This window comes from Aspergillus heteromorphus (genome assembly GCF_003184545.1).
Source record: "Aspergillus heteromorphus CBS 117.55 chromosome Unknown BO70scaffold_3, whole genome shotgun sequence".
NCBI classification, from domain to species: Eukaryota; Fungi; Ascomycota; class Eurotiomycetes; order Eurotiales; family Aspergillaceae; genus Aspergillus; species Aspergillus heteromorphus.
Window position 1 is genome coordinate 595,555 of NW_020290408.1, and position 22,233 is coordinate 617,787.

Consider the following 22,233-nt stretch of genomic DNA (forward strand, 5'->3'; position numbering starts at 1 on the left):
TGGTCGATAGTCTCCCCTCATCAGCTACGCCGCATCCACGTGTGATCAATCTGCAGGGGCTCGGGGCCTCCGAACCAAAGTATGGGAAATTCATCGTTTCCTGCATTTGCCGCTATTCAGATCAGACCTTTTGCTGGAACGGAAATACGAACTACATGGGGACGACAGGAAACCTGCTCTCTAGGCTTTCCAAAAGGAGAGTCACGGAGTTTAGGGAATACCGTAGCGTATAGCTCCAGCGTGACGGACTTAAATAAAGGCCACTTCACGGAGCCGACATTGCCTCTATCCCAAAACAGCCGTGGTTGACCTGCGGCGTGCGTCCATTCCAGGAATAGTATCAATCTGGCGCTGCCGAAGGGGTGCCAGGCAACCACGTTGACGCGATTGGATATGACCAGCAAAACCGTAATGAAGGAATCCACAAGGACGAAAGCCCTGCGGACCATTTTGACGATCACCAAAGGCAGGTTGAGTTCAAAGGCGGCTCGGATAATTGCTCCTCGTGAGCCAGAATCTATCAGGACCCGACAATCTTTCGAAGGCAGTGGTAGGCCTACTTTAGCGGAGTAATTATACTCCTTGAAGTCTAATACCAATATATTATCCCGAACACAAGCAAAGCCAAAAGTGAGGAAGTGCGGTCTAACTGATAATTCAACAATCACAAAAGCAACGGACGATGGCCTGCGTAATGGTGCGGTCGTGCGACTGATGATGCATGGAGTCAAAGGATGGCCGAATCTAGCGTCCAGGAATTATTTCCCGAGTACTGAACGCGGAATATTGGGGGTAGGACTGCAGGGAGATGCATCGGATCGTGGATGATGCATGGAACTCATGACGGCCATGACACATCCTCACCGCTCATTAGACATGGTTATTATCTTACATCAATTTCACGATCGAAATAATATACTATTGCCCTATCTTGCAGGTATACTAATCGACCCAAAATCCAGAACCCGACTACTAACACTGATCGCCGCCCATCCAGCCCGGATCCACCTATCGCGGAGATCACCGACCAAGCAGATCCACCAGCCGATGCACTGGCATGCGGTCCTGATGGATCGCGTCGATCACCCGCTTTGTCTCCTCCGCTGTAAACATGCCTTCCATATTGCGCTGAAACTTAGCCCGCACTTTGGCCAGTGTATCCTCATGCATGGGGTGGCCAATAGGGTATTCGACGACCACCTCATTCAGGTGCTGCCCGTCAGCCAATATAACGGTGAGTCCGCTGGCAGCAGTGCGTCGATGGTGATAGTCGTGAGTGAACTGCGGGTCCTCAACCATCTGGATCCGCTGGCGCAGGGCCTCGACGCGTGGATCGCGAGCCCACACACTTGTATCGTGGTAGTCGTCCGCCTCGATGACTGCGTTCTTCAACAACACCACTGATACCATGTATCGCATGCAGTGATCGCGGTCGGCGGCATTGGTGAGCGCACCCTGCTTGTCAATAATGCGCATAGCAGCCTCGTGTGTTCGGATATCAATCCGACTGATTTGCGTAGCAGGGTCAATGCCCCGGCTAGCCAGGGACTCTGCCAGTGTCATGGCCGCCTGAACCGCGGAAATACCATGACCTTCAGCGGCCATCAGCTTGAAAAAAACCTCCTCCATAACCCTGGACTTGAAGGGGCGCGGCAGCTCCAGTTCCTTTCCGCCAAAGCTCACCGCAAGGAAGCCCCAACTAGGCTCACTTAGAGCACTGGGAATACCCGGCTGCCCGGCGCGAGCCAACAGGCACAGATGTACCGCACGCATGGCCGCATCACCGGCAGCCCAGCCCTTTCGTGGACCCGCGTTCGGACTCTGACGGAAGATTCGCAGAGGGTGACCGTCTGCCCAAGCGTGAGAGAGGGCTACGGCGGCTTGTTCCTCCGTGAGACCCATCAGCCACGCCACCACAGCGGTGGAGGCAATTTTCACAAGAAGGGTGTGATCGAGGCCCACTTTGTTGAAGGCATTCCGCACCTGATAGCAGCCCTGGATCTCGTAAGCTTTGATCATGGCGATCAAAACCTCTTTGACGGTCAGTGGCTGGCTGGTGGCTCCCGTACGGCTTAGCCAGTCGGACACCGCCAGAATAGCGCCCAGGTTGTCTGTCGATCGGTTAACACTTTGAGCTCCCGCAGTTCAGGGTCATCCTGATGCGGACGTACCTGACGGATGTCCCCATTCGGCACCGGGATAGGCATCATTGTGGTCCAAGAAGCGGATCAAAGTGGCCAGATCGAAAGCGCCTTTGACCGGATCGAGCTGGTGGCAGGTGCCAGGGAGCTTGAAGCCATAGGAGGCGACAAGCCCCGGGGTATAGGGGCCGACAAGGGCGCGACACTCGGGACTCTGCTGAAGAGTCTCCAGAGCACAGCCCAGCGCGTCCATGAGGGCATGCCGGGCCCGCAGAATCGCCAAATCGCTGGTCACTTCATAGTGGTAGACATACTCGACGAGGCGAGCGATGGGCTCATCGTAGCGCCGATCGGAGGTGGCCATGGTCAAAAGAGGAAACGGGAGCACTTCAGACTGATAGACTTCGCGGGATAATTTGGATTGGCCGGGGGAGTAATGAGAGTGAAGAAGGACGAGACGTGAACAAGACCGCCCTTTTATCCCCGGCGGGAGCTCGTGGACGAAGGACATCTTCTGATCGACACCGATAGTCGATGCCGGCCGTCGCTAGTGACTGGACCAAAGCTTGGCTGTTGATCTCGATCCATTGCATCCCAGCCGGGGTCTCGTCACGCCAAGGGCTGCTCAGTCGGGTACAAATAAGGGCCTTGGATCCAAGGAATTACAATGAAACAGAGTCACCATCTTGTCTTCTATCACACTTGCTTTCACAATGATATACACACTGTCATCCTGGCTGGGTCGATTTTTCGACGCCGGCAAGAGTCTGCTGCCGCTACAGGGAAACTACATCAATGCCCTGCTCGAGCATGAGCTGCCGGGCGAGCGTGAGGGCACGCTGACCGTGCGCGACAATCGAACGGGCTCGAAGTATACCATTCCCATTGTGCGGAACGCGGTGCCAGCCATGGGATTCCGTCAAATCTGTGTCGACCGTGCAGATAAGACCCTGCGCCAGCAGTTTGAGGATGGCCTTAGAGTGATTGACCCGGGCTATCGCAACACGGCCGTGAAGATGTCGAGCATTACATACATGTAAGCATATCGATCCTCAAATGCCGCATGCTGCTAACAAATTCAGTAATGGCAACGAAGGGATCATCCTGTATCGCGACCATCCCTTGGGATCCCTCATCGGCAAGAGCTACGAGGAGATCACACACTTGCTTATCTGGGGATCTTTGCCCACTTCGGAGCAGCGCCTTCACTTCCAGCGCCGAATTGCGCAGGCGATGGTGGTTCCGGACAACGTGTTTCAGCTCATCGCATCTTTCCCGTATGTCCCTCTTAAGATCCCTTGGGTATTCATTGCTGATTCGTATCATCCAGACGCACCACGCCTCCTATGGTAGTCCTTGGCGCAGCACTGACGGGGTTTCTGGCGGACCAGCCCGAGCTGATCCCAGCCCACGCAGGCGCGAACCTCTACAACAAGCGGCCAGAGATGGTCGATGCACAGATAATCCGCACCCTGGCGATTGTGGCTGTCAGTGCTGCACTTGCTCACTGCCACATGACTGGCCGCACATTCCGAAACCCGGACCTGAATCTCAGCTACATTGAGAACATCTTACACATGGGAGGATTCGTGGACGACAACGCGGCTGTGACGCCTGAGAAGGCGGCCGAGATCCTCACGAAGGCATGGGCTCTGTATGCGGACCATGAGATGACCAACTCGACGTCGGCCTTTCTCCACACCTCGTCGACACTAACCGATCCGCTGTCAGCAATGGTGGCGTGCGCGATGTCCGGATACGGGCTTTTGCACGGAGGAGCGATCGACGCAGCCTACAAGGGCATGCGCGACATCGGTGGCGTTGAGAACGTGCCCAAATTGATCGAAAGGGTCGTCAGAAAGGAGTGCCGACTTTCTGGGTACGGACATCGGATCTACAAGCAGGTAGATCCGCGGGCCAAGTACGTGCGGGAGATGCTGGACGAGCTGACGCGGAACCGCGATATTCGCGAGATGGACCCGATCCTGCAGGTGGCAATGGAAATCGACCGAGTTGCCAGTACCAATGAGTACTTTGTCAAGCGAAACCTGCAGGCCAATGCGGACCTGTACGGGAGTTTCGTTTACACAGCGCTGTACGTATTTCCTTTTCGGGATCGGTATGCACGCTAACGAGATGCAGGGGCATCACTCCCCAGTTTGCGACAGTGCTGGCTGCGTGCTCGCGGGTGTCTGGTGTGATGGCACATTGGAAGGAACAGACAGGTGAGCCAGCCTCTTCCTTGATCGATGCAGATCCATGCTAATAATGTAGAACGCACTCCGGACCTTTGGCGGCCTCTGCAGGTGTACGTCCCCAACTGAGAGACAGACTGTGGACTGGATGGTTCGGTATTTTCGGAAGTGTACGGAGCGGGTGACTAACTCGGAGTATTTATTTATCTGTTCCGATTCAATTACTAGTAGTAGTTGTCAATAGTATATTCATTAGGTTAATGTCAGCACTCAATAGTCCCTTGCATCTGCAGCCGTCGATATAGTCCGAGATTGACAGGCGGAGGAGGCGTTAATAGCCGAGAGATCGTCTCGATCCAAAATCTGATGAAGACACGGCGATCAGCAGTGCGCTGTATACTTACTTACTTTTCCTGTCAGTGTGCATGTGGGATGACCGATCGGCCTGCTGCTGTCCTTATGGTCGGAGAAGCTCGGGGGGTGCGCATCCGCTGCTCGCCGCCCGCCCACGCTCCCATATCTATAAATGGACCCCATCACTCGCACTCTTCATCCTGCTTCACACACCCTCTCTCATCCCTCAACCCACCCTCCGTGTTCGCAATGGCTGCTCGGACATCCCCCTCCACCTCCGTGACTCGCAACCTCGCCACCTGGATCGAGGAAGTCAACCCCTCCTCCATCCCGGCGGAGATCCAGACCCGCGCCAAGTATCTGATCCTGGACGGCCTCGGTTGTGCTTTACTGGGCTCGCGTCTACCGTGGTCCGTCAAGGCCCACGATGCCATTACTGCCATCGAGGGAACGGGGAACTGCACTGTCATCGGATGGAACAAGGTTCGATACCCTCTCCATACTCCCAACCCTTACGCTGATCCTGCCTGACTCCCGAACCTCATCCTCCTCCGGTCCCCACCCCCTCCACACTTCCATTCCGCTAACCACACCCAGACCCTCCCCCCCACCTCCGCCGCCCTCCTCAACAGCACATTCCTCCAGGCCTTCGACCTCGACGACTACCACATCGAGGCGCCCATCCACGCCAGCTCCGTGATCCTACCCGCCGTCCTCGCCGCCGCAGAACAACAAACCCATACCACGGGTCTTCCCATAGGAGGCGCCGACTTCCTCACAGCTATGATAGCCGGGTACGAGACTGGACCCCGAGTCGGTCTGGCCCTGGGTGGCTCCCACATGCTGACCATCGGGTGGCATTCCGGCGCGATCTTCGGCCCCGCAGCCTCCGCAGCCGCCGTATCGAAGCTTCTCCATCTCTCGACCGACCACATCGAAGACGCGCTCGGCATGGCCTGCACGCAAGCCTGCGGGCTCATGTCCGCGCAGTTCGAGAGCATGGTTAAGCGGATGCAGCACGGTTTCGCGGCGCGGAGTGGTGTGCTGGCGACCTATCTCGCCCGGGAGGGGTTCACAGGTATCAAGGAGATCTTCGATCGTGAGTACGGCGGGTTCCTGGGAATGTATTCTCTGGGAGCGGAGAAGGAGCCGCGGTTTGTGAAGGAGGAGGTAAGTAAGGATCTCGGGGAAGTTTGGCAGACGGAGAGGATCCGCGAAAAGCCGTATCCGCTTATGGCGGGCACGCATTGTACGGTGGATTGCGTGAGGGTGTTGCAGAAGGAGCATCCGGAGAGAATGAGGGATTGGAAGGGGATTGTGCGGATTGAGGCGGAGATGGCCCGCGCGGCGTATAAGAAGGGGGGCTGGAGGCCTGAGAGGCCCGCCACGGTGACTGCTGCGCAGATGTGTGTCCCGTATGCGGTCGCGTTGCAGGTTCTTGATGGGGAGATTGTTCCTGGGCAGTTTGCGCCGGCGAAGTTGAATAGAGAGGAGATTTGGGAGATTATTGGCAAGGTGGAGTGTCGAGAGGTGGACGAGTTTGATCATTCTTGGGCGCAGAGGGTGAAGGTGGTGTTTGAGGATGGGGAAGTGTTGGAGACGACGGTTCTGGCGCCGAGAGGAGTCAAGCCGGCGTTGTCGAATGAGGAGATTCTGGAGAAGTGGAGGGCTGTGACGAGAGGGGTGATTGCGGAGGAGAGACAGAGGGAGATTGAGGCGGTCGTCTTGCATCTGGAGGACGTGGATGACGTGGTGGGGAAGCTGGCGGGGCTGTTGGCTCCGGAAACAGTGAATGTTTTGGAGGATTAGATTTGAGTGTTGAGATTGAGGAAGAAGAAGCTGGGTCATAGTCATGGATTACCAATGCATTCGGATAGCCTCATTTAGGGCTTGTCAAACTACCACGGGGGAATCCCTCCACGCATTTACCCGCATGACGCAGGGAGCCTGGGCATTCTGCAGTCCACCATTCGGAAGAATTGGGTCGTCTTCAACCAGCATGGCTAAATAAACCACAGAATCCCCGGCCCTGCATTCAGGCTAAACCCCGCATTGCGGAGATCGGGGCTGCTCCGTGACGACCCTTGGCTTCATCAGGCCACCCGCTATAAATGCGGCATTCACTTCCTCTCCCTGCAGGGTCTTGCCAGCACACTATTAACCGACCATGGCTACTCTCCTGGCTCTTGCAGCTCTGCTGCCCACTGCTCTGTCGCAGGCCAACACCAGCTACGTCGACTACCTCACCGAAGCCAACCCGGACCTGTACCCCCTCTGCCTGGCTACCCTGGACCTGTCTTTCCCTGACTGCCACAATGGTCCTCTTAGCACGCACCTCATCTGCAATTCGTCTGCCTCTCCTTATGATCGTGCGGCGTCATTGATTTCTCTTTTCACTGTGGACGAACTCATTGCCAACACGGGAAATTCAGGACTGGGGGTGCCCCGGTTAGGCCTTCCCAACTATGAAGTATGGAGCGAAGCTCTACACGGCCTCGACCGGGCCAACTTCACAGACGATGGTGCCTACAGCTGGGCCACCTCATTTCCGATGCCCATTCTTACCACTGCCTCGCTCAACCGCACGCTGATCCACCAGATCGCGTCCATCATCTCCACCCAGGGCCGCGCCTTTAACAACGCCGGCCGCTACGGCCTCGACGTCTACGCCCCCAACATTAACGCCTATCGCCACCCCGTCTGGGGTCGAGGCCAGGAGACCCCTGGTGAGGACGTTACCATCGCCTCGATCTACGCTTACGAGTACATCACCGGCATCCAGGGCGACGATCCGGTGCACCTCAAGCTGGCAGCCACGGCAAAGCATTTTGCGGGCTATGATCTGGAGAACTGGCATAACCACTCGCGTCTGGGCAACGACCTGAACATCACCCAACAGGACTTATCCGAATACTTCACCCCCCAGTTCCACGTCGCCACCCGCGACGCTCACGTCCACAGCGTGATGTGCTCCTACAACGCCGTCAACGGGGTGCCCTCCTGCGCCAGCTCCTTCTTCCTTCAGTCCCTCCTGCGCGACACCTTCTCCTTCGTCTCGGACGGCTATGTGTCAAGTGACTGCGACTCCGTCTACAACGTCTTCAACCCGCATGGCTACGCGGCCAACGAATCCCAAGCCGCTGCGGACTCGCTTCTCGCAGGCACGGACATCGACTGCGGCACCACATACCAGTGGACATTTAACGAATCCCTCGCCTCCGGGGAAGTTTCCCGGGACGACATCGAACGCGGAGTCATCCGACTCTACTCGACCCTCGTTCGTCTGGGCTACTTTGACACGAGTGCCAACACCTCCGCCTACCGATCCCTCACCTGGAATGATGTCCAGAAAACAGACGCTTGGAACGTCTCCTACGAAGCCGCCATCCAAGGCATCGTACTGCTGAAGAACAATGGCGCCCTCCCCCTCACCTCCTCTCCAACCAACACCACCATCGCCCTAATCGGCCCGTGGGCCAACGCCACCACCCAACTCCAAGGCAACTACTACGGCACGCCCCCATACCTCATCAGCCCCCTCTCCGCCTTCGAGGCTGCCGGATACACAGTCAACTACGCCCTGGGCACGGAAATCTCCTCAAAATCCACCGCCAACTTCTCCGCCGCTCTCGCGGCTGCCCAATCCGCCGACGTGACCATCTTCGCCGGCGGCATCGACAACACCATCGAAGCCGAAGCCCTAGACCGCGAATCCATCGCCTGGCCCGGCAACCAACTCAGCCTGATCCAACAACTCGCCGACCAAAGCTACGGCAAACCTCTCATCGTCCTACAAATGGGCGGCGGACAAGTCGATTCCTCCTCGTTGAAAAGTAACCCTAACGTCAGCGCCCTGATCTGGGGCGGCTACCCAGGACAATCAGGCGGCTATGCCCTGCGGGATGTCATCACGGGGAAACACGCCCCCGCTGGCCGTCTCGTCACGACACAGTACCCCGCGTCCTATGCGGACGCTTTCCCCGCCACAGATATGAACCTTCGTCCGGATGGTGATAACCCAGGACAGACATATAAATGGTATACCGGGACACCGGTGTACGAATTCGGTCATGGATTATTCTACACCACCTTCTCAGCCTCCACTAACGAGACAACCGGGGGCACGTATAATATCCAGGAGATCCTGTCCCAGCCACACTCGGGCCTGAATTCCGTGGCGCAGAGCATTTTTTTGAATTTCACGGCTACAGTCACGAATACAGGCGATACCGCGTCCGGGTACACTGGTATCGTTTTCGCGAATACCACGGCCGGGCCGGCGCCGTATCCGAATAAGTGGGTGGTGGGGTTTGATCGGTTGGGGGTTATGAAGGGGGGTGAGACGCAGGTGTTTACTGTGCCGGTGACGGTGGAGAGCATTGCTAGGGTAAGTGAGGCGGGGGATTGGGTGGTTTATCCCGGGAGGTATGAGTTGGCGTTGAACAATGAGCGCAGTGTTGTGGGGGAGTTTGAGTTGGTGGGTGAGGAGGCGGTGCTGGTGAAGTGGCCTAGTGAGTCGGGGTAGAGGGGTTGGGCTGTTTGGTAGGATTATTGTTCAATGTTAATGTGTCTATCTCAGTGTGAGAATCACATCAGCCATGAAGGCCTTAAAGCTATCTCATGACCTCTGGTTTGAAACAATGCTCCGATAGACCCAATGGTGATCGCTATATTGATGCAAAAGTACCGGTTGCCTAACCCGCTCAGACCTTTATATCAGAATCTATATCCTGAGAATGGGGTATTGGGGTATTATAGTGAGACATTAGGCCACCAAAAGACCCCGCATGATTCAGGCCTTCCATGTGTCGATCTCATGGCCAGGCCAGCCATCGATCACCGCAACGAGGCCCTGCATGTGAGGTGTCTATCTGATGTGAGAATACTCTCTTTAGTACATAAGTGAATGGGGTTGCTTCAACAACAGTATTTCCATTTTGAATGAACAGTCAGTGTAGACTTTCTACCTGGAAAACAAAGTATATCTCAGAAGGTTTTCTTCGGCCTTTCCTCTGGAACTTTGGGATATATAAAGCCCCCTCTCTCTTCCTAACCCATCATCCGTCGGACCGAAATCAGCACCATCAACTTACTATCCGTCCCTCCTTTCATCCATAATATTCAATATTCAACCACAACCACAGGTCCACAACCAAAACCAACCAAACCCCCTCCAAAAACAATGATCAAAACCACCCCCGTCACCCTCCTATCCCTCTCCCTCGCCCTCCTCACCACCAAAATAATCAAACCAGCCACCGCGCAATACACCTACCTCATCGTCAACTGCACCGTCGACTCGCCCGCCTGCGCGGACTCCCTGAGCCCATGCTACCCGGACCCCTACCGGTGCGTCATCACCGGCGACGAGGAGAATTCCTTCGGCCAGATATGCAAGGATTACGGGGGCGTGGCGGATATTGTGGTTAGTGGGTTGGATGAGGCGGAGGCTTTGGTGGAGGGGGGGTGTTAGGTTGTTATTTTTTGGCTTTTTATCTACTTGGACCTTTCGGGGTTGCTGTGTACAGGGGTGGTAGGGGGGGGTATAGGCAGTTCTGGATAAGGCTTTGGGGGCGCCAACTGGTTAGGGTTACGATTCTTACTGAGTGCGGTAGCAGCCAGACGGTTATTGTCTGTCACTCTGGGATTGAAATCGAACGCCCCTGTTGGCATTTACCAGACTATACTCAAAGATGATATTACTAGAAAAGCCATGTCTCACTATGAATCCACTCTGCAATGTAGCTTTTTACGAAAAAAAAAAAAAAAAAAAAGGACGGGATATATTTACTCCGCACCCCCTGTCCTGCACATATTATCGAGTAAAAGTACATCCACCCATCAGCCAGCCACCTAAAGATTGCCACTCAGTGGCTGAACATAGGTACATGCACAGTAGATAGCTGACCTACCTAGCAAATCCCGAACCACACCCATCTCACCAAATGATACAGAAACCATACGCCAAATAGAATAACCCTCGCTCAAACGGAACCAGCTGGACGCCCGCCCGCCCGGCCGGAAATATTGGAGCTTGACTGAAAGCTTGGTTGAGCCACCGGGGCTTGGCCGGGGCCTGTGGTTGGCCGCGCCCTGGCCAGTAGTGTGGGGGCGCCACCGCGACAACAAGGCCAATGACCGCGACAGATCTCCCCACGATGATCCCTACGTCAACTTCCCCCCTCCAGACGAGTCGATATTTTGGGGAACGTGGCTGATCATGACCTCAGCATGAGCAGGACTCTCGACACAGAGAATCATGTTTCGTGGGGTGTGTGCATGTGGTTGTGCCTGTGCCTGTGCCCGTGCCAGATCCCTTCGCGCTGGGGCCAGACCGGCAGGCCCTGGATTTCGCCACTTGCTCCTGCACGCCCACTATCTATCCACTAACTATCATCACAGTGGTATCTAGTAGGTAATTCCGGATCGGTCGGGATCGGGTGGAGCCTTACTAGACGGAGTAATATTACATAGCCGAATTTGGTAGTGTTTTGGGGAGCTACCTACATACCTACCTCAAAGAAGCTAACAGTATTGTGTCTACAGGTAAGAGTTTTTTCCTCCATTCAACCACCATCATCAACAACACCAAGCCAAACCTGAGGCCAAATTTCAGTTTATGTCCGATCTCCATGACCATACACTAGATCTCACCCCACCATTGGACAAAAACACCTTGATCAGCTAGACCCGTTTCATTGAGATAAGCTGAACGTGCCAATATCAGCGGGTTTTATAATCGGAAAACCAGGGACCAGACCCAGAAACCGAATTCCACTAGTCCGAGCTTAGCTCCAGACTGAGGTCCCGGAAAACGAACTAGTTACATCATTTTAATTTTGGGGATTCCCCCTTCTGGCCTGGAGCTGCTGAGGGGCAAATGGCGCGAGATAAGAGGGCTGAGGGCTGAGGGCTGAGGGCTGAGATGGGTTGTTGCTTGCTTGCTTCTGCTGGTGTTTTAAAAGGTGGGAGGGGTCTCTCGATCGATCGGCTTATTCTCTATCTTTTCATTTTCTACTTTCTATTACTTTCTACTTCCAAAACCCTCATCTACAACAAATTAAACCTACCTCCAATAATATTCACAATGGACTCCTTCGGCCAAGGCTCCAACAACTTCGGTGGTAACCAAGGCGGCGGCGGCGGTTTCGGCGGAAACGACTCCGGCTACGGCGGCGGCGGAAACAGCTTCGGTGGTCAAGGTGGCCAGGATAACTATGGCGGATCTGGATCCGGCGGCTACGGAGGTTCCGGCTCTGGCAACTATGGTGGCTCTGGGAATGACAACTTCGGAGGACAGGGTGGACAGGACAACTACGGCGGTTCGGGTGGGAACGGTGGTGGCTCATATGGCCAGTCTGGGAACCAGGGAGGTGGCTCCTCGGGTGGTTTTGGGGGTCTCATGAATGAGGCTAAGAGTATGTCTTCCTTCATCAGGTGGCGTTGGGGATTGTTGGGTGGTGACTGACGGGGTTGACTGTAGGTTTCTTGGGCAACAGCGGCAGCAACAACAGCAGTGGGAACAACAGCGGTTCTGGCAACGGTGGCTCTGGAAACTTTGTTGATTCGATGGTCGATAGCAAGGTCGATCAGTACATTCCTTCTGGGATGGATAGCTCTGTGAACCAGGGTGTTAACCAGGAGGTTAATAAGTTCCTGTGAGCGGTGCTGGGATGAATATACCTTTTCATGTGTTTTATGATGGAGGTGGATAAGTCTACTGGGCCTTTAATTTAATAACGAATGTCTATATCTTGGTTATAGTTATCGTTTCATACCTCTATCCTCCATGGAATGTTGTTTCTGGTTACTATAGGAATTTCAGATCGGATGAAACCCATTCACTCGGCTAACATCCATGATGCAACTGACTCATATACAGGAAATATAAATTCCCACACCTAAATTCCTAAACTGACAGTAATTCACAATTTCTTCCTCAACTATAGTGAACTGGATTGAAATGTATATTCACACAGTATATTCAAGCCTCCAAGCCACTGTGTCCGTGCCATGTAATCGCCACAAGAAAAGCTATCTTTCTCCTCCCATCTCTCCATCTTCCTCTCTCCCCCCCTCCTTTAGGCGGGCTATCGGCAACTGGCAGGTATCCATCAGGTTGTTACAGTCCAGGGTACGCGCATTCTCAGCGTCTCCGAGATGATACTCAAGCATCTTAGTGATCAAAAAGGGTTTCGAATATTTAAACGGGAAAAAAGTCCCATTCTTGTCTTGAGTGGTTAACAGCGGGGTCCATCCGACTTGAAATGCATCAAGACCGACGAATAATGTACCTGCTACCGGGTGTACTCAAATCCCGAATAGCCCCCACTATCCTTGATAGATCTCTGCCCTTCAACTCGGTGAAGGTATTGAATGTGCACAAGGTGGTGCATTACCCCCTCCCGTCTAACAAAAGGGCATACACGATGAAGCGCAACTTAAGCCAGCAGATGTGGTTAATTTAATCGGCTTGTTTCCGATATCTCGATCTTGTCAGTTGTCTTGCGGTGACTTTCTCGATAGCGATTCTGGGTCATTGAAACCGCCGTGTCAGTGACTATTATGAATCAGGGACACGAGGTTTGCAAGTGGGAGTTACTCCCTCGTCTCGAATACCAGTTCAGTGAAAATCATCATCAAAAGATGGCAGCAGGCTTCCTCTCACTCCCCGGAGCTTGTGCTGCTGTAGATTGAGTCGATGTAAATATCCAAGTCGGCTAGAGGAGACTAAAATATACCACAGCAAATTTACCTGGCTTTGAAGGCCGATGCTGTTCATCGGGTAACAGATGGACAGAAAGCTTTTCAACTTGACGCTCTATACGCTGTGAAATCCCATGGGCTTGGAGATGCAAATGTCACCGTTGCTATCCACAGATTCCTGAGTTGATGGGATAGAGTGTTTTGAAACGCTTTATCCCCGGTATGCCGTAAAATGCTAGATACTTGGGTTTAGTTCCTCGGCCAGATTGAGGGGGAATCTTGTTGCTGTGCTAGATAGTCCATACAATTATTGAGAGTCTTGATGGGTGCAGACTAACGGCACTTGGATAATTAAAAGGGATTTCGAGCTAGGTTAGTGAATGGCGGACTGCCAGGTTTTGCTCTGTCCCACCCAAATACCTAAAGTAATCATGTAATTGGCTTTAAAACAGTTTGAAAACGTATTTACACCATCGCAGTTGGTCTCGACAGCTCCGTCGCATCTTCGGACTTCCAAAGCGACGTGACAGTCTTCCACTGCGTGTAGAATCTCAGCCCATCCTTTCCATAGAAGTTGAGCAGTCCCGTGCCCCCAACACTCCTCTTGTTTCCAGTGAACGAGAACATGGGAAGGGGGACGGGAATAGGGACATTGATTCCAATCTGCCCTGCCTCGATATTCTTCTGAAAATGTGTCGCACTTGAACCGGACTGAGTAAATATCACTGCCCCATTTCCCCAGTCATTTGAGTTGACTAGGTCGATGGCGCTGTTGATGGTGTCGCTTTCCATACAAAGTAGGACGGGTCCGAAGATCTCCTCTCGGTAGCATTTCATGTCCTTTCTCACGCCGGTGATAATTGTTGGACCAACCTAGGTTCATTCGTGTCAGTATAGTGGGTAGTTGTAATCAGGATGTTCGAAAATCATACCCAGTTTCCATTGGGGTAGCCATCCGGCTTATATTCCCGACCATCCAAGACAACAGTTGCGCCTTCAGCTTCAGCGCTGGCAATAAGATCCACACACCGATCCCGACTTTGAGGGGTTATCAACGGGCCCAAGTCCGATCGCTCATGGAACCCGCTTCCGGCTCGATACTCCTTTGCCTTGGCAACCAAATCAGGGATCCATTCGCGGGCCGAGCCAACAGTCAAAAGAACGCTCAGTGCCATGCACCGCTGACCCGCGGCCCCGAAAGCCGCTCCCGCAATAGCGCTGAGGGCGTGGTTCTTCGCGCAGTCCGGAAGCACAACGGCATGGTTTTTGGCCCCGAGATTGGCCTGAACACGCTTTCCTAGCGATGTACCACGGTTATAGATATACTCACCGACTTTGTTGGAACCGACAAATGAGATGGCTTTGATCTCTGGTGCCTCGAGAATGAAGTCGACGGCTGGCTTGGATCCGTGGATCACGTTGACGACGCCCGGAGGAAATCCCGCTTCCTTGCAGAGTTCTGCGATCATCATGGCAGCTCCGGGCGCCCGTTCGGTGGGCTTCAAGATCATGCAATTGCCGGTGATCACGGCAAGGGGAAGACTCCACAGGGGAATCATGGCGGGGAAGTTAAAGGGACAGATAGCTGCCACAACTCCGAGCGGAAGTTGGTAGGAGCGGGTTTCCATGTCTTTCGCAACCTCGAGGACTTCGCCGGGAAGTTGGGTGGTAATGCCACAGGCCGTTTCGCAGACTTGCAATCCCCGAAGCACATCGCCTTTCGCGTCAGCCTGGGTCTTGCCTTGCTCGGTGACGATTGAAACCGCAAGAGCGTCCATGTTGTTCTGGATCAAGTGGGTTAATTTGAACATCATGTTTTGTCGCTTCATGATGCTGGTGCTGCTCCATGCGGGGAATGCATTTTTGGCGGAAGTGACTGCGGCTTGGAGCTCTTCGGGTGTGGCTTCTGGTACTCGACAGACTATGTTGTTCGTTGCAGGGTCGTGAACGTCGATCCATCTGCTGGCCTTGGAGGAAACCAGCTCGTTGTCAATAAAAAGCTCGACATTGCGGATTGATTTGGGCGCGGTATGATTCCCCTCGTAAGTAAACGTGTGGAATTTGGTGTTGGACGACATGGTTTGCTCGAGGACGGGAATGTGGTTCGATAATAGATAAGTCTATTGAGGACAAGTATTGGATACAAAGGCTGAACTTGCAAGATATGAAGTTCTCTCAATGAGAGTCCGTCAGAGAGGAAGGTGGGAGTGTTGTTGTCAAGGGCCACGTCACAAAGCCAAGAGCCTGCCTGATATTTGGGGTCCCTGATTCTTTGGAGCGGGGTAACCCGACCTCTCGCCGCAACCCCGCATTGGGGATGCCTTTGCTTTCACTCCGGGACAGGTCTTACTTACATGGGTAATTGATACCTCCACACTTGAAGCAAACCTACGTGAATAAGATGGATACACGATTGTTATTGCAAATAATTATACTCTTGACGAGCTATCTACTACTGGCCAAGTACAATCTATTTAATATTATATTATTAAAGATAATTGCGGAACACGCGGTCAGTTAGATTGCTAGAATTAGAACGATAACTTAAGTACTATAAACTAGTATATAATTATCGAGTCACAGGCATATTTCAGGAGATACCAGCCCCACGGGCAAATCGAAAGGCCCTGCCTGGGATAATGACATTTCTTTCTCGCCGTGCAGGGACACCTGATCGCGCAAATTCGGCATTACCGCATTTTCGGCGACCCTCGCACCATCATAGCGAGGTCGCCCGCGTCCACAGACTGTCCTTATGGGATTGGTGCTGGCCTTTGAAGGTGCTGTAAAACCCTTTTACAGCTGCTTCATCTGGTAGCGGGGCTTTGCTGATCAGTCGGCTCAGCAGCCTGGGAATGAAGGTCTTCTGTTTCTGCAAACGGTCTGATAACTTGGAGCCCTGTCAAGAACCCCAAAATTGAAAACAACTTGAAGTTTGTGTGGGTGGTACACAAGGGAAAATTGAACTTTCCTGGCCTGAAGGTATAATAAGTATATATCTAGTTCCAGCTGCTGTGTATTATATGTATCGACCAAAGAGTCCTTCGGCAAGGACTAGTGGATACAAAACTGGTCGTGTCGGGAATGGAAAGAACTCCTTTAAATAGCTATGGGGAGATGATCATTGCTTCTACTGTATGCTCATCTCCCATTGACGGTCTCGCAAACAAATAGCCAGCAGCGGTAAGTAAACCATGGGGACATATTAGACTACCGGAGTCTCCAGTACCTCATAGTAATCATTGGCTTTTTATACCCTGTCCCCAAGACGGATTGTTGGCGATTATTCCGTTATCCTTTGCTGATGACATTGCATTTATTATTGTTTAGCTGACTCTGCAGTTATGCCAATTAAGCACCGATCTGGCCGAAGGTTCCGTGTCTCAGGGCTTGCCAGCATGTGACATATCTGGGATGTTCATCTTTCGGAATTGCGTACAGGATATGTAGCAGCTTTATCGATCTTGTGGTGTATACGAAGGACGTGTAATTCAATTACATGCTTTCTCGTCGGCCAACCGCAGTGCCTTCTGCAGTCCTCTGGGCCTGCCCTGCCATTGTCTATTCTACCATCAGCGAAGAGGGTGCTGTAAATAGCTTGTGGACAAAGATTGTTTGGGTGTAGGAAATATATCCACTCGAACTATATCGCATTGGGTGATTTGAGATATAGGATAGTGGTCTGATGAGAAGTGATGGAGCAAGTATTATAAGGAGAGTTGGTTGGGAAGGATGGTCGGATTCATGGTTCTGGGGTTGCTGGGAGGGATTTTATACTGGCATGGTGGTTGTGAATTGTAATGCTGAAAGAGGGTGTTGAACAGGGGTGTGCATCTGGGAATATTCAGAATGGGGGTACCAATCACTGCAGCTTCCACTGCAAAAGCTATGACAGGGAATGATTGTTTTGATAATCCAGTGACTTTCTTTGGGTTGAGTAGTAATAGTTAACACAGTCTGCTGTGACTATAAAATAAAGATTTTGAGGGCACATATTAAGTTATAATCCTCAAAATACTAGCCGTTTTGTTCTTTTTCGGAAGAATGATCTAATCTAACTATGTTGACATGTGCATGCGAAAATATACAAGTCTATGTTGTGGTTATAGATTCTCTCTGAATCTTTCTCTAAATTGAAGCTGTAATCCATCATGATCATCGTCATACATACCATCACTCATCTTCGGACTTCCCGATCATCTGTATCAACTCTTCATATTCACCTGTGTTCTGCAACATGTCCCAGAACACCCCCTTCTTTGCGACAAGGTTGACAGGCGAATCATTTCTGGGCAGTGAGTCAGTCTATCGTAACCCGAAAAGGAAAAAGGTTAACTTACTCTAGGATCTCCCCATCGGCCATGACAAGGACCCGGTCATAGTCCATGATGGTCCGCAGGCGATGCGCAATGGCAATGATCGTACAGTCCGAGAACATTGTCCGAAGAACCTTTTGCATGTGCATATCTGTCTCGTGATCCACGGACGCAGTCGCCTCGTCCAGCAGCACGACCTTCGACCGTCGACACATAGCTCTGGCCAGACTGAGTACCTGACGCTGTCCCTGACTGAAGTTCTCTCCGTTGGCTGCAACAGGTGTGTCCAGGGAGAGGGCTCGTGTTGTTTTTCCGGATTGCTCGCCTTCGGTATTCCCTGGGACGCGGATGGAGGTACAAGCCGACAAAGCAGAAGCAAGCTCTGTTTCACTGGATTCGCCAAATGGGTCGAGATTCGACTGCACGTCGCCAGAGAAAAGCACCGGCTCTTGTGGAATCAGAGTCACGCTAGTTCGCAACCGATTCAACAGGATCTCATTAATATCGACACCGTCAATGGTCACGCGGCCGCCCACAACGTCCACGAACCTGAGTAGTGATAGTCCTAGGGTGGATTTTCCACTGCCCGTTCGTCCAACAATGCCTACCCGCTCCCCTGGGTGCGCGACGAACGACACTTTGCGCAGCACATCAGGACCGTCGGACTGATATCTAGCGGTGACAGCTTCGAACTCGACGCGTCCAGACGTTGGCCAGCTGGCAGGGAGAGCCTGAGCCTTGCGTCGCTCCTCCGTGTCTAGCTTCTCTTCTGGCTCAATCTCTGCATACTCATTCATTCGCTGGAATGAGTTCAGCTCCACTTCCAGTTCATTCATTGTCCTCACCAAGGTAAGGATGGTCTGACTGAGTCCAATGGCATTCGTAAGCGAGAATCCAACCAGTCCGGCCGATCCAGACCAGAAATAAGCCACGCAACCCGCTGCTGCTGCAACTGAAGCGGCACAGAAATCGGAGCGGACGGAGACCCAGCGGTTGCAGTTGTACTGTGCCTCCGAGGAACGGGCATGGACAGCCAGCTTATCCGCTAGCAAGTTCTGGAACACTTGGTCCATGCCGTTTCGGGCTCGGATAACACTCAACCCAGACAGCGAATCCGTGAAGTGGGAGAAAACGGGCGAGTAGTTTATAGAAGTCAGTCTCTTAATCGAAACTTGAGCGCGGGTGTACATCTCTCCAATGACAAAACCCGCAGCGCAGATGACAGCAGCCGGGAGCGCGAATATTGGCATGATAGAAGCGACACTCGCAATACGTAGCAAGAAACGCAGCATGTTCTCAATCGACATCCGCAGCCATTCGACTAGCACAGTATCCATCGACCGAGTATCGTTCCCGAATCGATTGATTGCGCGTCCAATCGGATTCTGGTCAAACCAGGCTATCGGAGCAGACAGTACCGCAGTCACAAGCTTGTTGTGCATCTTCTTCGCAGCTGTCCAGCTGCCGAACTGGTATATGAGGTTGTTGCAAAACTGAAGAGAGAGGAAGGTGAAAATGAAAGCTGCGTATATTCCCAGGTAGAAAAGTGTGTTGGGATGGTCATCTGTTTCGTACGCTCCCGTCCAGATTGAAAGCCAGTACGTGATTCCGAAATAAGCAAATTGCACCGAAATGGTTGCAAATACGACGAGAGGAACATATGAGGCACCGCCAAACAGTAGCATGTAGCGGAATCCTTCTTGGGTTAGCTAACAACACAAGATGCTTTTAGGGAATAACTTACCTAATGAGCGAGGCACGCGTCCCGAAGCGGATGTTTCCTTCGCTATGTGTGCCGTTTGAACAGGCTGTTGTCCGCTGACACCAGGGGCGGTAGGTGCTGGGAGCTCCGACGGAGAGTCAAATGCTTCCTCGGTCATGCGAGCCCCACTTTCAGAAGCAGAAGAGTCTGTATCGGTTCCCGGTGTGGAGCTTCGGGATAGAGACATAAGAGCTTGCGTGGCTTTCGAAAAAGTCCGAGCAGGGAGGACTTTCCCATGCTCCAACCGAATCACCAACTCCGCATCCTGCAAAGCTGCTGGATAGTGGGTGATAAGCACAACAGTTCGGTCCTTGAGTAGACCGCTGCGGAAGCACTTTTCGTAGACAAGAGTCGTAGTGTGAGTGTCAAGTGCGGAGAATATGTCATCGAGCAAAAGGGTAGATGAGGGTGAATAGAGAGCCCTTGCCAGAGAGACTCGTTGCTTTTGACCACCAGATAGCGATGTACCTCGCTCACCCACCATAGTAGAATCGCCTGCGGGTAGCTGTCGCAGGTCCTGTACCAGGCCACTGGCCTCAATTACAGCGGCGTATTTAGCCTCGTCGAATGGACTGTAGAAAATGATATTTTGGCGGATCGTGTCGTTTTGAAGCCACGGCGCCTGCGGAACATATGCAACGTCCTTTGGGCACGTAGCAGTTCCGGATTCCAGGACAGTCTCGCCCAAGAATGACAGTAGAAAAGATGTCTTTCCGCTGCCGGTCGGGCCCGTCACCACATTAAGAGCATTCTGTTTGAAACTCACAGATACATCTTGCAGTCGAAAATCAGCAATTGGGGTCCTTCTGAATGTTGCGTTCTTGAACTCTAGTGGCCCTTCGGGGTGTCGCTTGATTGCAGTCGCGGTCTCGAAGAAGCGGTCCACACGGCGGAGGGACTCTGACCCTTGCGCGGTGAATCGGCTGACATTCGAAAGCCAGACAAACTGAACTCGTAGTGTTTCCATAATGGACAAGGAGGTGAAGGCAATGGGGGCTCGCAAAGGAAGATCAGTGAAGAGAATATATACGGAAAACATGACCAACAGACTCAACAACGGCAGGAGTTCCCCAGCCATTGAGATGAGCGCCACGAAGACGCTCCGTCTCCAAAGACGGCGCTGTTCGACACGACGGACATCGTTGATGGAGTCCATCGCAGCGTGCTCCCAGCCAAAGTACTTCAAAGTACGGATCGACTGCAGATACTCGGAGATTTTGGAAAGACGGGCATCTGTGGCTTGCATGACGGTCCGTTGAATGCGGGATACTTTGCGCGACGCTAGAGCAGGGAGGGGCGATAGACAAAGCAATGTCATGACTCCGAAAAGTGACGGCCACCCGAGCATCTGGTAAAGGAACACCAGAGCAAGGGTAGTAGAGATCGGACCTGCTGTAGCTACATAAAAGATATCACGCGAGTTGTAGATGGCGTCCACATCGTACGACATCAAACTCGTCAAGTTTGCTTGACTAGTCTTGGAAGCGCCCTTGGACTCCGCTCTGTGGCGCGATTTCGTCTGCTTCGGACCTACAGAATCGTCGTAGATATATGACCGCATGGCAGTCTGATAGAGCTCCTGGACCAGTGAAACATTGACGCGAACCAGAAGTCGGGTAGCCGTAAAGATATACTGCTGGTAGCAGAGTGAGCGGATTGCGGGACCAGCAAACAGAAGAGCAATCCACAACGCAGGATGGAGGATAACACTCGAGGGGTTCTCCAGATATGCCAACAAGTGCAACATGGAATACGGGGCGAGAAATTCCACCACCGATGTAAGTGCCGCCCAAAACATCATTGTCCTGATTTCCGTTTTGAGCATCCGGCAAAGAGTCCGGAATGTCTTGCCACCTTTGAGGCGCTGGGTTTTGATCTTCTCCAACCACTTCAAGGGGTCGTCGTATGAGGGCAAGGGAGGCAGATCATCCAGAGTCAAATCCCGCTGACAGCCCCGGAGGATGACGTAGGTGATCCATTCGTATGAGCAGTAGTACGAAAATAGGGAGCATGTCTCTTCGGGCGATGCTTCTTCCACTACCAAGCCATCTGTTTCCGTGCCGCGAGCCAGGAGACGTCGTGGACGGGGGGCCGCCAGTGCGATTACCACCATGGCAGCCAGACACCCCACAATAGCAGCCCCAACTGGACTTGGCCGATACGTGGCTCCGACAATTGTCATTGGTACCAGATCTTGAACGACCGCCAGAATGCAAGCCACGGTAGCCATTGCATTCATGTGCCGATACAGATGGGTCCGGCAGCCATAGTTGCTGCAGCAAAATCGTCCAATACCGAGCAGCACCACGTATGTGAACAAAAGGGACCGCTTCCAGCTCCCTCCATTGTGTATGTCTAGCCAACCAAGGCAACAGGCCGCTATCGCGGTCCCCAGGTGTGCAAATGCAAAGGGCAGAGGTGTCTTGATTTCGGACTGGCCATCGGAGGTCTCCGCGGGGTTCCGCGATTTCGGACGGTAGCATCGAGCAACATAGCGCACAGCGATCGACAAAATGATAACGGCGCACGATGACAGGAGGGCCGCCAGGTGTAAATCTCCAGTGCCGATAAAGGCCGAAGCATTCCGGGTTCGATGTTGCCATATTCCCCTAGAGACACAATTCTCAGTAAAGATACCACGGGATTTCCGTTCCAAACAGTAAACCAACCTCTGCACCAGACCATTGTCGGGAGTATAGTGCATCTCCCCGGCCAGGCCCTGGGCCGTCAGAGGCACAATAGCTGCGAAGTGCTCCATC

General features: G+C 52.9%; 9 protein-coding genes across 9 annotated transcripts; 5 read left to right on the forward strand and 4 right to left on the reverse strand.

Moving 5' to 3' along the window:
* Positions 1 to 121: 121 nt before the first annotated feature.
* Positions 122 to 449, reverse strand: BO70DRAFT_393109 (uncharacterized protein; the record flags this gene model as incomplete). Its single annotated transcript, XM_025546333.1, has 2 exons — positions 122 to 151; positions 222 to 449. 2 exons carry the CDS (start codon positions 447 to 449, stop codon positions 122 to 124), a joined length of 258 nt encoding a protein of 85 aa, XP_025402747.1.
* A 510-nt stretch (positions 450 to 959) lies between these two features.
* On the reverse strand, positions 960 to 2,505 carry BO70DRAFT_330049 (2-methylcitrate dehydratase; the record flags this gene model as incomplete). Its single annotated transcript, XM_025540810.1, has 2 exons — positions 960 to 2,111; positions 2,172 to 2,505. 2 exons carry the CDS (start codon positions 2,503 to 2,505, stop codon positions 1,021 to 1,023), a joined length of 1,425 nt encoding a protein of 474 aa, XP_025402748.1. The 3' UTR covers positions 960 to 1,020.
* Positions 2,506 to 2,842: 337 nt separating this feature from the next.
* Positions 2,843 to 4,465, forward strand: BO70DRAFT_415335 (citrate synthase; the record flags this gene model as incomplete). The annotated part of the gene is made up of 5 exons (XM_025547371.1): positions 2,843 to 3,177; positions 3,224 to 3,418; positions 3,472 to 4,236; positions 4,284 to 4,366; positions 4,416 to 4,465. Exons 1-5 carry the CDS (start codon positions 2,855 to 2,857, stop codon positions 4,463 to 4,465), a joined length of 1,416 nt encoding a protein of 471 aa, XP_025402749.1. The 5' UTR covers positions 2,843 to 2,854.
* A 443-nt stretch (positions 4,466 to 4,908) lies between these two features.
* BO70DRAFT_358928 (MmgE/PrpD family protein) lies at positions 4,909 to 6,569 on the forward strand. Its single transcript, XM_025542414.1, has 2 exons — positions 4,909 to 5,173; positions 5,288 to 6,569. The coding sequence occupies exons 1-2, from the start codon at positions 4,940 to 4,942 to the stop codon at positions 6,497 to 6,499; spliced, it is 1,446 nt and encodes a 481-aa protein (XP_025402750.1). The 5' UTR covers positions 4,909 to 4,939; the 3' UTR covers positions 6,500 to 6,569.
* A 288-nt stretch (positions 6,570 to 6,857) lies between these two features.
* xlnD (beta-xylosidase XylA) lies at positions 6,858 to 9,215 on the forward strand (the record flags this gene model as incomplete). Its single annotated transcript, XM_025540811.1, has 1 exon — positions 6,858 to 9,215. The coding sequence occupies one exon, from the start codon at positions 6,858 to 6,860 to the stop codon at positions 9,213 to 9,215; it is 2,358 nt and encodes a 785-aa protein (XP_025402751.1).
* A 657-nt stretch (positions 9,216 to 9,872) lies between these two features.
* On the forward strand, positions 9,873 to 10,925 carry BO70DRAFT_393114 (uncharacterized protein; the record flags this gene model as incomplete). Its single annotated transcript, XM_025546334.1, has 2 exons — positions 9,873 to 10,115; positions 10,689 to 10,925. 2 exons carry the CDS (start codon positions 9,873 to 9,875, stop codon positions 10,923 to 10,925), a joined length of 480 nt encoding a protein of 159 aa, XP_025402752.1.
* Positions 10,926 to 11,777: 852 nt separating this feature from the next.
* Positions 11,778 to 12,352, forward strand: BO70DRAFT_393115 (uncharacterized protein; the record flags this gene model as incomplete). The annotated part of the gene is made up of 2 exons (XM_025546335.1): positions 11,778 to 12,108; positions 12,174 to 12,352. The coding sequence occupies 2 exons, from the start codon at positions 11,778 to 11,780 to the stop codon at positions 12,350 to 12,352; spliced, it is 510 nt and encodes a 169-aa protein (XP_025402753.1).
* Positions 12,353 to 13,774: 1,422 nt separating this feature from the next.
* BO70DRAFT_377149 (CoA-acylating methylmalonate-semialdehyde dehydrogenase) lies at positions 13,775 to 15,597 on the reverse strand. Its single transcript, XM_025545175.1, has 2 exons — positions 14,329 to 15,597; positions 13,775 to 14,269 (listed from the first exon to the last, which is right to left on the reverse strand). Exons 1-2 carry the CDS (start codon positions 15,472 to 15,474, stop codon positions 13,862 to 13,864), a joined length of 1,554 nt encoding a protein of 517 aa, XP_025402754.1. The 5' UTR covers positions 15,475 to 15,597; the 3' UTR covers positions 13,775 to 13,861.
* A 1,938-nt stretch (positions 15,598 to 17,535) lies between these two features.
* BO70DRAFT_426336 (putative ABC multidrug transporter) lies at positions 17,536 to 22,232 on the reverse strand (the record flags this gene model as incomplete). The annotated part of the gene is made up of 4 exons (XM_025547777.1): positions 17,536 to 17,684; positions 17,737 to 19,408; positions 19,457 to 22,083; positions 22,144 to 22,232. The coding sequence occupies 4 exons, from the start codon at positions 22,230 to 22,232 to the stop codon at positions 17,570 to 17,572; spliced, it is 4,503 nt and encodes a 1,500-aa protein (XP_025402755.1). The 3' UTR covers positions 17,536 to 17,569.
* Between the last annotated feature and the right edge of the window lies 1 nt (position 22,233).